Source organism: Lissotriton helveticus, chromosome 1_1, assembly GCF_964261635.1.
Source record: "Lissotriton helveticus chromosome 1_1, aLisHel1.1, whole genome shotgun sequence".
NCBI lineage: Eukaryota > Metazoa > Chordata > Amphibia > Caudata > Salamandridae > Lissotriton > Lissotriton helveticus.
In genome coordinates, this window is record NC_136057.1 from 701,607,717 (window position 1) to 701,621,110 (window position 13,394).

Consider the following 13,394-nt stretch of genomic DNA (forward strand, 5'->3'; position numbering starts at 1 on the left):
TCCTCTACTGTATGTTCGCAAGAGTAGCCACTGTAAATGCACTGTGAGTCTTCAATCTTGACCCACGGTCTGTCGGGAGTCCACAGCTAGCTCTGGTATGACCCAACTACGGCCTCTGCGGGGCAATCCGGGCCCTCCTCCTCTGTCCGTGCACCAGTGCTAACCTTGTCCAAATAACATCTCGGCACCCTATCAGTTCTTCAGCTGGACCAATTCCCGTCCCTCTGGACCGAACAGTACCCCTCTTCATTCATAGGGGTCCAGCCAGGTTAGGCGCATTCTGCAATCTTCAAAACGCAATGGCAGTCACACGAGGAAGCGCACACTCCGTCTGGGACCTCATGGGCGCTTACATCTATAAGCCACACTTTGTTTTGTCTATGAAGGGCGCAAGCAGTGAACCAATGGGTTGTACCAGCCTTCCTGCAACTGGGGACTATATTTCCTCCTGTGTGGGCCTCCACACCATATCTGAGCCAGCTCCTACCAGAGCCGCCGTGACCACCCCGCAACAGGTCTGTCTCTGTCAGTAGTATGTCCCATAAGGTGGCGTGGGGCAGCTTACTTTCAAATCCGGCCGACACGGCCCTTGTCTATCCCCAGGACCGCCGCCTTAACTGTGCGTGTCCCTCCGCTTGCACTGAGTCCTCAAGCCGCCGTCACTGTGCCTTCCGCACCTCGCACCATAAGGTCCTCCCTTTAGGCCTTCAGACCGGGGCCTCGATTTGGGGTTGCACACACCAGACTAGGTGCGCAGGGCTCTCTCCACTGTGCCTCGCACCGGAACACCAGTGACGCGCGCATCGCAACCATACCCCCGGGGCAGCAGGCCAGAAATTCAGTCCTCAACAGCTCTGCCCGAGCCCCGTCACCGAGGATCCAGCCCCTTCCAACACTGTCAGGCCATCGGCAGGTCTCACTGTAAGTCTGTCCTACTAGGCCTCTGGACAGGGGGCTGTATTTGCCGCAGGACGCTCCCAGGTCACTCCTCGTCGGCTCTGGTGCGCCACACTGTAGGGGGTCTCTCCTAACTCCGGACACCGAGCCTCATAGCCGTTCAGAGGCCTCCACAGTGGATCACAGGGGTGCCCGAACCATCTGCTAAGCTGCGAAAAGCTACCGATTTACCCCCCCCCAGGGGTGGGTAGGCAACAAGCGGCACTGCCGGGGCTACGTTTGGTTCGCCGATGGCGCAGGAAAGGTAAGGTCACCAACAGGGAGTCAGGAGCCCACTCAGGTAGCCGCCATTCTCGGTGGCTGCTAACCACGCTCCCGACACAATGATTTTTGAGGCACTTAAAAAAATGCCTACAAATTTTGTTTTTAAGACATTACATGGAAAAAAGACATGAGAAATATTGAATTTCAAATTGAAATATTTTGTCTGATTACAGGTATCTATGTGCAGCATTTTTACTTCAATTATATTGAAAACAGTGCACCGTAGGAAAGGAAGTTTTTGCATCAATAAGAACTTTGCCATCTACTCAGGCAGATTTGGTGCACTTTGATGAAAGGAAGTGCTGGGAGAGTTGGGGGCCCCAACGAAGTGTCTTGTATACCTATCATGGGAATTCCAAAAAGGAGTTTTCTTGGTGAAAAAACAGATTAATAAAAATGCACCACATCCATCAGACAGAGATTTGGTTACCTTTAATTTAGCCTTATTAGTTAAAATATTTACAATTTAGCTGGCCGATATATATGCATGAATTATAGATATAGCGGTTAGTTTTGGAAAAACTAGAACATTTTTTAAAAGATAAACAAAGAAGCCCCCTGGTTGTCTAAATGTTCCTAATATTTCCTGAATCTGACTGCCTGTAATCCCCTTTGAATTTATTATGACCACAACCATCTTGTTTCCATTGCATTTGATGGCAGTTGGAACTCTTACAGGAAAGGCGAGCATGATGTAGCATGTGCTTTTAAAGATATAAAACAAATGGGCCTGATTTTTTAGTGCAAACATTGGGAGGAGTAAATATACAAAGTCGCAGAGGCACATTGGTATTATTTATAGGTGCCAAACCAGTGGGGTCGCGGACTTATCCATGATTTCTCCATCCCTGTCATTGGGGTTGTGTTTGTCCAATAGTATCTCTGAGAAAAATAAACACCTACACTCCCAAAAGGACTGCCAGAAGTGCCCATCAACTCTCTTCGTCAGGCAAAAGCAAATACATTGCTGTACCAGATTTGCAGTAGATATGATTTTGTACATGGCTGTTGTGTGTTTTCTCACAACTCACATCTTTTATGTTCAATTGTAAAACATTATATCACAATGTTCTTTATCTGCTGTAGTTCACGTATAATTTCACAAATATTGAACATCGCAGCCAGTTTCATGATATTTCTATCCTTTCTTAAAATCCCGAATAGCTGTCACTATTTCCACAAATATCATTTAACTGGGTTCTTCCAATAGTGAATATTATTGAAAGAGGCTTGCGGCTGGTCTAGCTGAAAGTGCAGGATACAATAAGAGAGGAGATTTGGTCCGAGGAAAGACATGCTCGTTTCGGGGGAACAACCATAACAAACATCTGAGCGATAAATCAATAGCTGTGTTTATTTAAAATTACTTTTTAGAAAATGAGGGTCTAACATCTGAGGTAGATGTAAAGTATAGGTTTTAGTCTTGACAAACTGATTTCTGCTTTCAGAGTATCCGTCAGGTCCGAAGGATCAACTGTGATCTCTGTAGACTAATGAATGAAAATGCGTCAAAGAGTTAGTCGTGCCTAGAGTACCGGGTCCAGTTCGACCCAAGAGAAGTTCGGAAGAATTCATAAAAATAAACGCAGAGCAAAATGTAGTTGAGCATAACGCATCCCTTGGAAAAGTTGGATATACGTCATCAACTTGCAAAAAAAAAGTATTTGATTGTCAAAAAGTGCAGTGTATGACGTAAAAGGCACACTACAATTTCTGCTTCAGCACATGTTTTAGATCTGTAAAGACATCGGGATCCTCGCTGGTTGAGGTGACCTGTAAGGAAACAAGAGACATATTAGTGTACGCGAGAGACAGGAAATGTCATATATGGTTGAGATTGACATTAGAGCTCTAGACAAAGATTATTCCCTTCACAGATGAGCAGATCCCAGCACAAACAAATCAAAAGATCACTGCAACCAGAATATATAAGTAGAACACCAGCAAATTTACTTAGAACGTCTTCTCTGAAAAAATGGTTTTGTGACTAGCACAATCCCAATCTAGGAATACATCAGGAAATGCAGGCTAAAAAAGTGTGCTGTTATTGGAATGCATTTTGGGGTCTTAGAACATGTTAATAGACAAGGCACATAGAAATCTTAAGACTGCCACTACTACTCTAAATGAATGTCTAGTGACATTATTCATTATTTATTTCAACTTGATATCATAAAGGCTATTACTGTTTTGATGTTTATAAATATAAAACATGGCAACAATGTACATTTGGAAACAGCTGAAAATTCACATATTTTGTACGACATTTCAAGAATTCATCGAACAAAATGCAATAACTTTCTTTTAGGTGACTCAAACTGTCAGTAGGTGTGGCATTCAACCATTCATCTCTCAGGCAACAAATGATGAACCCCGCCTACCCATGATTTCAGTGGTGGCTCCTCCATGGGGGCGCTTTCTCGCCGTGCGAGAAGGCAGAAACAAATGGTAGTTATTGCCGTAATAACTACCATTTGTTTCTGCCTTCTCGCACGGCGAGAAAGCAGAAGTTCCTGGTTTAAAGTGGGCGGTGTTACTCGAGGGCAGGGGGGGAGCGGCTTGCCCACTGTTGTTAATACTGTCTCTTTGGACAGCCTGAGGCTGCCCAAACAGACAGTATTAACAACAGTAGGTAAGCCGCTCCCCCCTGCCCTCGAGTAACACCTCCCACTCTCCCTGTCTCTCTGTATGCTGCAGCATACAGAGAGAAATGACGCGGGTAGGGCAGCCGGCCGAACCAATCACAGCGCTGGCTGCGGTGGAGGGGAGGGAGGTTGCCTGCCGCGCCGCCTTTCTGATGACCTGCTGCAGGACTTGAAATCCAGGACGGCGGGAGTCGGGACGGAGTCTCCGGATCGTCGGACGGTAAGTTTACTTTATTATTTTATATATAATTTGTTTCCAAACCCCTCCCGCCTCCCCCCTCATCCCCTCAGGTCATCGCAACCCCATTTCCAACCCCCCACCCCCTCCCCCGGAGATAATAGGTAGTAGATTTGTAGATTTGTGCCCCCCCACTTTGAAATGTCACCAGCCGCGACTGCATGATTTATGTTCTTACTGGTTACAGCAGGAGAAGTGCTAGAATGTTAGACACTTTCCTGATAAATCAGAAAAAGCTGTTTCAATGCGGCACAGTTATTAATTAATCTATTTACAAAGCAATGAGAACAACTACCTAAGGGTACTAACACAATTCATTACCCCCCTGCCCATCTTCTACGTCCGAGTCCTACTGCTAGTTTTGTCATGTAAACAGGATTTCCCTATATTATCCTAAAAAACTGGCTTCGGTAGGAGCCCTGTCAAGCATTCACGCCTTCCTGTGAGTCATGAAGGAGACTCATCCCAACGGCTGGTCTTACCCTGAAGGTGCATGTCCCCAATGCTACCACATTCTGTTGAATCTTCCTCCCTGGACCACTCTGGTCCATGCTGTGATGAAGGAGTCTCTATACTTAATCCAGTCTGCCGCCCAGATGTTCAGAGGAGGGGACACGTGGGTTTGGGGGTTAGGACATGCTCCTTGGGATCATGGTAGAAAGGACTAGCATTCTCATCTTCTCCTGATTGACTGTGGGTTTACATTGACTAGCTGTTTGTGGAGTGGCTTTCCAGCCCCTCAGACGAGAAGTCCAACATGACTTTGGCAGGCTGAGTTGTCTCACTGCTTCGTAACCAGGGAAGTATTCTTCAGTATGAATCTCTTGGGTGTATGGGATAGATGGGCGCTCATATAGTGATTTTCACTTGATATCCCTTTACAAGGCAAATTAGTCTGGTGCATCCAAAATTTGGGAAGAGAACACCCTTACGTCCCTAAACTCAATCAGAGATTGAAAACTTCAAACAATAGTTTTTGGAGCACGCATGCACATGTTAAAGTCTCAGTTTTGGAAGTAACAAAAAAGATCAACAGAGATTATCAGTGGGGCTCTTGCAGTTCTTTTCTTTATTTTCGTCACACTCCAATCCCTTTGTGCCAACGCGTTTCGCCGTGGTTGGGTTGACCTACGGCTTCGTCAGGGCTTTAGCTTCTCTCAGGTAGTATTGGTTATCTCCGTCCTCACAGTTTCTTGATATAGTAGTTAAAACGTTCACAAACTAACGATTGGTTTCTCCGTGTTAGTCAATTAAACGACAAAATGTTGGTCTTCAGATGGAGCCAAAAGCTAGTTAATTCCATATATTGTCCTCTCTAGTCAATCCCAAATCAGGCTGTGTCACGGACTCCACAGGCCGGAAATGTCAATCGAGCTTATAAACAATATCCTCGATCACCTAGTATCTTTAGTGTTGTAACTTCTTGGTCGCGTACAGCCTGTGTCCAGGCCAGCCCCCAGTAACTGGCTGAGACGCTAAAGCCACGCTTTTACACTGTACTGCTAAGCTTAAAAAGTGTTTCAGTAAGTGACACTATTGTGACCAATGAAATCATTCCTCTGAAGCTCTGTTTTCCCAACAAGCTGAACCTGCCTCTTTGGGTCTGCCACCAGCTGAAAACTTAGAGGCCTTGCTCAAGCTGTAATGAATGCATTGTTGCTTGTGAGGGTCATCCACCATCCAAAAAAAGAGAAGATATTTGTATTTTCCCGGAGCCTGATGTGGAAGTATCTGAGGAAGGTACTAAACAAGAGGGATATCCGGGACCTGATGGGCATTCTTGAGCAACTTTAAAACTATTTGGGTTTTCCATGTTCTACTAGCCTGGATGATTAGGGGGAGTGCTTTCTCCAGTATCAATGAGGTGAGTCAGTGCCTCATCACTTCATGGCACTGTATACAAAGTCCTGGTAAGAGAAAGGATGGAGATTGAGTGGCATGTGTTCCTACGGTTCCTGGCTTGATGTTCTTCTCTGGCTTATTTCCTGGAGGAATTCACATCAGTGGTCAAGATAAACACTTTGATGACTGGTATTCTTCTAAGGAAACTATTAAATAAGTCGATGTTTCCCCTTCTCATGCCATAGACAAATAGATGAAAGTGACTATCACACATGCGTATTCCACTTCCAATTTTCCTATCATAGCTACCAATCAGGCATCATACATTGTGAAGTCCCTCCTGCATGACTTTCTTACTCACAGATGAATTGATGGATTGACACGCCAGGCTCCTGTGAAACATTTCTTTTGATATCCCATAAGCATAGAGTGGTTGCTACTGGGACTTTTCTAGTATCCATTTGTCATGACTGGAGGGGTTTTGACAGGCTAACAAATCACAGATGCCTCTAACAGGTCATATTCTCAAAGACTTAAAATGTCAGCTAACTCCTGTTCATCATTCGGGGTACGGGCAGAGGACTTGGATCTCACAGGATTGTTGACCTTCTCTCTCCCTCTCTCTCTATTGGTTTAGTCCATTCTTTTCCTGTCAAGAGAGGTGGCTGGGGAATTTCCAATGCATACAAGACCCAGTTCCAGCCTATCTCCACCCAGCATTCCTCCTCCCCCTCAGTCAAGTCTATTCTAGGCTAGTACGGAAAGTACGGAGTTGGCTGCGAGACTTCTACAACCCCTGGACAACCTCTGTCCTGTCCCATGGGTTCTTCAAATTATCAGCTCAGGCTATGAGATCAAGTTTCACGATACTCCTGAAAACGTCTTTTAATCTACCCCATCAGTGTGATGCCACTGCATAGTTAGGGTCTTTCACAGGGGGGTGAATGATTTATGACAGGCAGCAAAAATCTCTGTACAAGGGCAAGAAAGGGCATATGCTGCCAATCCATCCCTTTATGACATGAAACTATTCAGCAATATTTAGGCAATCCTAGATTTGAAGAGAGTGAATTATTTTCTACTTTATCAGATACTCAATACAGGTATGGTTCAAACAATCTTGACCTTGTCTTTCAATGGGACTTTGTGGACTCAGTTGACTGACGGATGACTACATGCATGTTACCAGTTTCCCAAAGGTGCCTCTGGTACTTTGCCCTGAGACAGCACTTCTAGATCTGTGCCCTTCCTTTCCAGCTGGCTTCAGCTGCCAGACCTTTTGGATTCTCGAGTGCTAATGGTGTGTCCATACTTGGACAACTTGCTAATCTGTGCCTGCTCTTTTTACAAAGGGAGTGGAGACCTTACCCCAAGTCTGCAACATGCTCAAATACCAGAGTTTCCTGTCAAATTTGTCTAGTCTCAACTTGATCCGTCTCAGGCCCGGCAATTCTTAAGAGCTATTTTTAGAACAAACTGGTGACATGCGTTCCTTCCTCTTCTTCCACAACTGAACCCAGTGACATTGGGATTGGCTGAGGGTGCAGCTTGAGATAGCTGCTGATCTCCTGGTGGTTTACTGAGTCTGACAACACCTCCAACCCACTGTACAAGACTTCACGACCCATTGGAGCCTGTATTTGTCAGGCTTAAGACTAATGATCCCTTTCAGCCTCGGATTGGAAAGATCTGCAGAGGTGGCTTGCCCTGACTCTTTGACCTAGGAGGTCTCTATTGTACCACTCTTGCCTTAGGTCTTACAACAAATGACAACTGCAGGTTCTGGGGAGTAACCCTAGGAGAGGAGACAATTCAAGGTTTAGTCCCAGGGGCTTTCAGAGATGCCACCAGACTATGCTCATTTCTTGCCTTTCATTTGTAGGGCCAGGCAGTATATATTCTGACTAACAAGGTGAAACATATTTATATCAACCACCATGGGTAAACTCAAGCTCCCAGTTGGTTTTCCCTGGCTAGAATATTGAAGTCTAGGCCGAGGTCTGAATGGAGCAAAATGTTCTTTCTTTCATAGCTATCTCCTGGGAATGAAGAATGGGGATGTGGATTGTTTGATCAAAATCATCGAAGTTTTGTCATTTTGCCTGAGCCCTGTCCTGTTCAATGATCTCAGAGAATTTCAGGTTACCCTAGTTGGATCTGCTGGCCTTAGCCCAGAACATACTCCTTTTTGAATTCTGCTCACTGCTCGCCTCACTGTCAGCCCAGAGAACTGAAGTGTTGTTCCTTTACTGGCACAATTTACTATTTTATTTATTTATTTATTTATACCATTTATAAAGCGCGCTGTTACCTAGCGGTGTCCTGGTGCTGAAATGATAGCTCCCCTAAGTGTCAAGCCCCTTCTAATGACTAAAAAGCCAAGTTTTAATATTTTTTCGGAAGGCTAAGAGGTTCATACTTTGTTTCAAGGCCAGGGGCAGGGAATTCCAAGCGGTGGCAGCCCCTTTAATGAAGCTTCTGCCCCCCCATCGTGCCTTCCTGATCCTGCTGGTCTTGATCAGCCCTTTATTGGCAGATCTCAGTTGTCTGCCTGGCGTATACAGTTGGAGGTGCTGCTGGAGAAAAGATGGACCCAGTCCATGTACTGCTTTGTAAACGATACACAGTGATTTGAACATTATGCGTTTGCGCACCGGGAGCCAGTGCAATTTCCTAAGTTCCTGTGCGACCGGCGCAAACTTAGGCAGGCCCTCAATTAGGCGCACGGCAGCGTTTTGCAGCACTTGAAGTTTATTAGGCAGCCCTTGTTGGGCCTCAAGGAGAAGACTGCTGCAGTAGTCTAGGCGGGAGAGCACTAGTGCCGTCACCACCGTTTTTCTGCTACTGTCTGGCAGGAACGGGATAATCTTCCTGATGATTTTCAAGGTCCAGTAGGTGGAGGAGATCAGAGCATTGACTTGCGGTTTGAACGAAAGTTGATTGTCAATGAGGACACCTAGATTCTTAACCTTAGCTGCTGGAGTGGGAGGGGTTCCCATGTCGTCCGGCCACCAATTAGGACTCCAGAAACTGATATCCGAGCCAAAGAGTAGAACCTCAGTTTTGGAGGAGTTCAATCTGAGGCAGTTACCTGCCATCCAGCTACTAACTGCCGCCATGCAGTCCTGAAATCTGGCCGCTACACCTTCTTCTTTCCCCAGGAGCAGTGATACAACGATCTGAGTATCATCTGCATAACATGTTAATTCAAATCCGAAAGATCGGATCACCGGGGCGAGAGATGAAACATAAATGTTGAATAGGGTGGGGCTTAGGGAGGACCCCAGCGGGACCCCCCTGGGAGTTTGAAAGGTCTAGACTCAAAATCGCCCAAGGCCACCACCTTAACCCTATCCACAAGGAAGGCTTTCAAGATGTTAAGGGCCCTCCCCTGAACCCCGCAGTCCTCTAAGCGATCCACCAGAATCGTATGGTGGACCGTATCGAAGGCCGCGGACAGGTCAAGGAGGACCAGAGCTGCTCGTCCCCCTGCATCCAATGCTTACCTGATCTCTTCAGTAGACTTAATCAGGGCGGTCTCGGTGCTGTGACCTTCCCTGAACCCATGTTGGGCTTTATCCAGACCTTGGGAAGATCTAAGGAATGTGCAGAGCTGCAGGTTCATAACTTTTTCGTCAAGCTTTGCTGGTCCACGGTAACCGGAGTATAGGTCGGTAGCTATTTGGGTCTGAGATATCAAGCGCGAGTTTCTTGAGCAGCGGGACAATTGATGCTCGTTTCCAACATGATGGAAAGTCCCTGAGGTTAAACATCTGATTGAAAAGATCCGCCAGGGTGTCCGCTATAGGGGTGGCTGCCAGCTTTGCCACCGACGCCGGGCAGGGATCTTGGGGCGACCCTGATTTAGTTGCGTGTAGCAATTTTTTTTATCTCTTCCGGGCTCACAGGGGCGAACCCTGAGAATTTAGTTTCTTGAGGGTTGGTCAAGGGGTTTCTGTGCGATCCCTCCAGAAGTGACTGTCTCACCTGAGGCTCCAGTGCAGTGAAGATCAGTTCCACCTTATTTGCGAAGAACTTGGCGAGAGTCTCACATAGTTCTAGGCTAGGTGGAATGATCACTGGCTTGGGGGTGGTCAGATTAACGATAGTATCGAAAAGTTCCCTGGATGAATTTCTAGCTCCCTCGATCCTATCGATATAATATGTACCTTTGGCCTTCCTTATCATATCTTTATAGATCCTTTGGCTGGTTTTAAGCTTAATTTTGTCCTCCTGATGGTATTTTGCGCGCCAGACTCGCTCCAATGTTTTACAAACAAGCTTATATTCCCGCAGCTCGTTCGTGAACCAGGGAGCTGATGGGGCTATGCGAGTAGGGCGACACATTTTCGGCGGAGCTAGTGTCATGCAAGCCCGATCGACCCAATCGGTGTACATGTCTGCTGCTATATTAACCTCTGCCGGCAGAGGAACCATAGAGGACGTCAGCAGGTGCTCGAGTGCCATACCATCAACTTCTTTCCAGGTTCTATAAGTCCTGGCTGTTTTTCTAGCTTGCGTGGCCCTATTCAGCGGGGGGGTCGACACAATAAATAACACGGCCAAATGGTCTGACCAGAACACGGATTCAGTATTAATAAACTGCAGATCCGGGTTATTTGTGAAAATGCCATCCAACGTGTGCCCTGCTATGTGCCTGGCCCCCTTTACCACCTGATTGAGACCCACCCCTTGCATCACTTCAGCAAGAGCTAGCGTGGCATGGTCTGAATCATCTTCTAAGTAGAAATTGACATCACCTAGTGTTGTGAAGGATTTAGTGCACAGCGCTTCCTCCAGAATATTACCCACGGTTTCAAGAAATTGGGACCTGGTTCCGGGAGGTCTATATAAAAGGCAGCCCTGGAAGGAGTGATGATTGGATACAGAGAGTTTGAACCCCAATGCCTCACACGTCTGTGAGGCCACCGACTGAAAGGAACCCACAATTGAGGCATGATAAATGATAGCAAGCCCACCTCCTCTTTTTCCTACTCTGTCCAGAACGAAGCTCAGGTATCCTGGGGGGGTGGCTTTCACTGAGTCCGGCCCGGATGCAGCATCCGTCCAGGTCTCGGTAATGAATGCGATTTTTAGATCTCTGTCCTGAATCAATTCAGCACATTCCATACTGTGCTTCACGAGGGATCTAGCATTAATTAGAAGACAGTTTATGTTGTTAATCGGCCCTTCCCATCTAGAGCCGTAGGTCCTGCTACGCGCCCTAATTGGTCTGCAGATGACGGCAGGAAGGCCAGATAGACAAGCCAGCCACTTAATAGATCCTGTCTGCATGTCTTTATCAGGTCTTAAACAGATACAATTCTCCTTCCTCCCCCTGCCATTGAGGCTCAGCAGAAAATCACGATTATAAGTCCTCCTGGGCGGCTTGTCAGGGAGGAGTTGCCCAGGGGTCCTGGCGCTAGGCGCTGGTCTGGCGCGGATGGGCGCAGACGGGCTTGCCTTTGGCGCGCCGCCGGCGGCCCGCTGCGCAGGCGAAAAGCCATGGAAATTTATAGGGGCGGAAGGAGGGCGGTAGGCTGCCGACAACTAGTCCGCAAGCCTGAGCGTCCTCCCAAGATGGCGGATCCCCGTGGCAACGACTGCATCAGCCCGGGAGTTCAGGAGGTGGAGAGAGCAGGTAAGGAGTGCCTGCGCTATGTTAAAAATGGTACCAGTGCCCAAGTCGCAACTAGCCAATGTTTTTAAAAATTGAGTGTCCTAGTCCTCCGGCTTTCCGCCTCAGAGGAAGAACTGTTGCCCAACGTTAAAATCTGAAACAGAACATCAGAAGCAAAGTTTTTATAAACAGACTGGCGTCCTAAACCCCCGGCTTTCCACCTCAGGGGAGAATCAAAACTGAGCGCCGTGTTCTTCCCGCTCTTTAAATCCCTGGGAGGGCTTTAGGCTGCCGACAACTAGTCCGCAAGCCTGAGCGTCCTCCCAAGATGGCGGATCCCCGTGGCAACGACCGCGTCAGCGCCCAATCGGCTGCGCGTGTGCCCGGGAGTTCAGGAGGTGGAGAGAGCAGGTAAGGAGTGCCTGCGCTATGTTAAAAATGGTACTAGTTCCCACGTCGCAACTAGCCAATGTTTTTAAAAATCGAGCGTCCTAGTCCTCCGGCTTTCCGCCTCAGAGGAAGATCTGTTGCCCAACGTTAAAATCTGAAACAGAACATCAGATGCAAAGTTTTTATAAACAGACTGGCGTCCTAAAACCCCGGCTTTCCGCCTCAGGGGAGAATCAAAACTCATGTATACCTCCACTAACTTCGGGAAGGGAGTAGAGGTCTGGTAGCCTCTTTATTGGCTTTTGGACTCCCGTTCCCTCTCCTATGCCAGCTAACATTATGGCCCCCGTAGCGTTTTCTAATGCATTCATCTCTTCTACAATTCACCCGTGTCATAGTCCTCTTCCCAGTACCTCCACATGTAGGCCTAGAGCTTGACATGTTAAGTCTACAGGCGCTTCCAAAGAAGTAGCTCTTTGCAACAAGCTAGGGCTCGGGCACCCTCAGCCGATAGGCTCAACTCTGGCAGAGTGCTGGGGTTTTCTTAGGTGGAGTGTAGTCCTTGTCCTGTGACATTGCCAGGCATTTTGATTTCCTCTGGGGCAATTTCCTTTCAGACTCTAGTTTTAACACTGCACAGCGATTGGGTGGCAACCCATGCTTTTTGAGTTTGAAGGAAAATAAGAAGCCAGTAACTCAACAGGTTATATCTCAAAGTCTTGTGATCCACTCCATGGTCCCCTCATGGACTTTTCCTTGGTCCTCAAGGCCTTTAAGGAAGTCATTTTAAACCACTGACTCTTAAACATTTTGATGTTTGTTGGTCACCATTTCCAAAGGCCATCACACTTGTTGTATCATACTTGCTTACTCCGGTTATTCCCAAACAGGGTGGTTGTTTGCCCAGAACAATGTTTTCTTCCCATATTACTGTCTTCCATGCAGTGCTTCCAGGACCTCATCCTCACAGTGTTCTATGTTTTTTCTTCCTTGGACAAGGTGGTCAGATTAAACTCCTTCAAGGTGTACAAGGATCTTTCTATTGGACTAGGGCAGTTTCCTTTAGTTAGCAACATTTGGTACTTTTTCCTTGTGGCCTTCCAGGCAAGGGTCAGTATCCCTCAATGACTATGAGTAGCTGAATCTGTTGAACCATCTCTTTGGTCTTGGATGTGGTTCTTACTGGTCCTGTTCTGAGACCCTTCACTAAGGGAATGTGCTGTAAATCAGTGTAATTAAAAGTCCTAATATCCCACCCTTCCTGTCCATAGGAGGTGGGTAGGTTTGTCAAAGACTTGTTGATTCACTTACCATATTTTATTGCAGAGCAGCACCACAAGCCTTCCTGCTGCACAGCCCTACGGCAAAAGAAAAGGGCAGGTATACACCATATCTATCAGATATGGCGCATTCATGTCCTCTTTCCCTGCGCTGGCAC

The 13,394-nt window shown here is 47.0% G+C and overlaps 1 protein-coding gene across 2 annotated transcripts in view; it reads right to left on the minus strand.

Moving 5' to 3' along the window:
• Nucleotides 1–1,638: 1,638 nt before the first annotated feature.
• ACSS3 (acyl-CoA synthetase short chain family member 3) overlaps nt 1,639–13,394 on the minus strand; it is a 1,350,383-nt gene continuing 1,338,627 nt past the window's right edge. For both annotated transcript variants that reach the window (XM_078674232.1, XM_078674231.1), the window contains one exon: nt 1,639–2,994. In XM_078674232.1, coding sequence (XP_078530358.1) covers nt 2,926–2,994 — 69 coding nt within the window. In that variant the 3' untranslated portion in view covers nt 1,639–2,925. The remainder of the gene's footprint in view (nt 2,995–13,394) is intronic.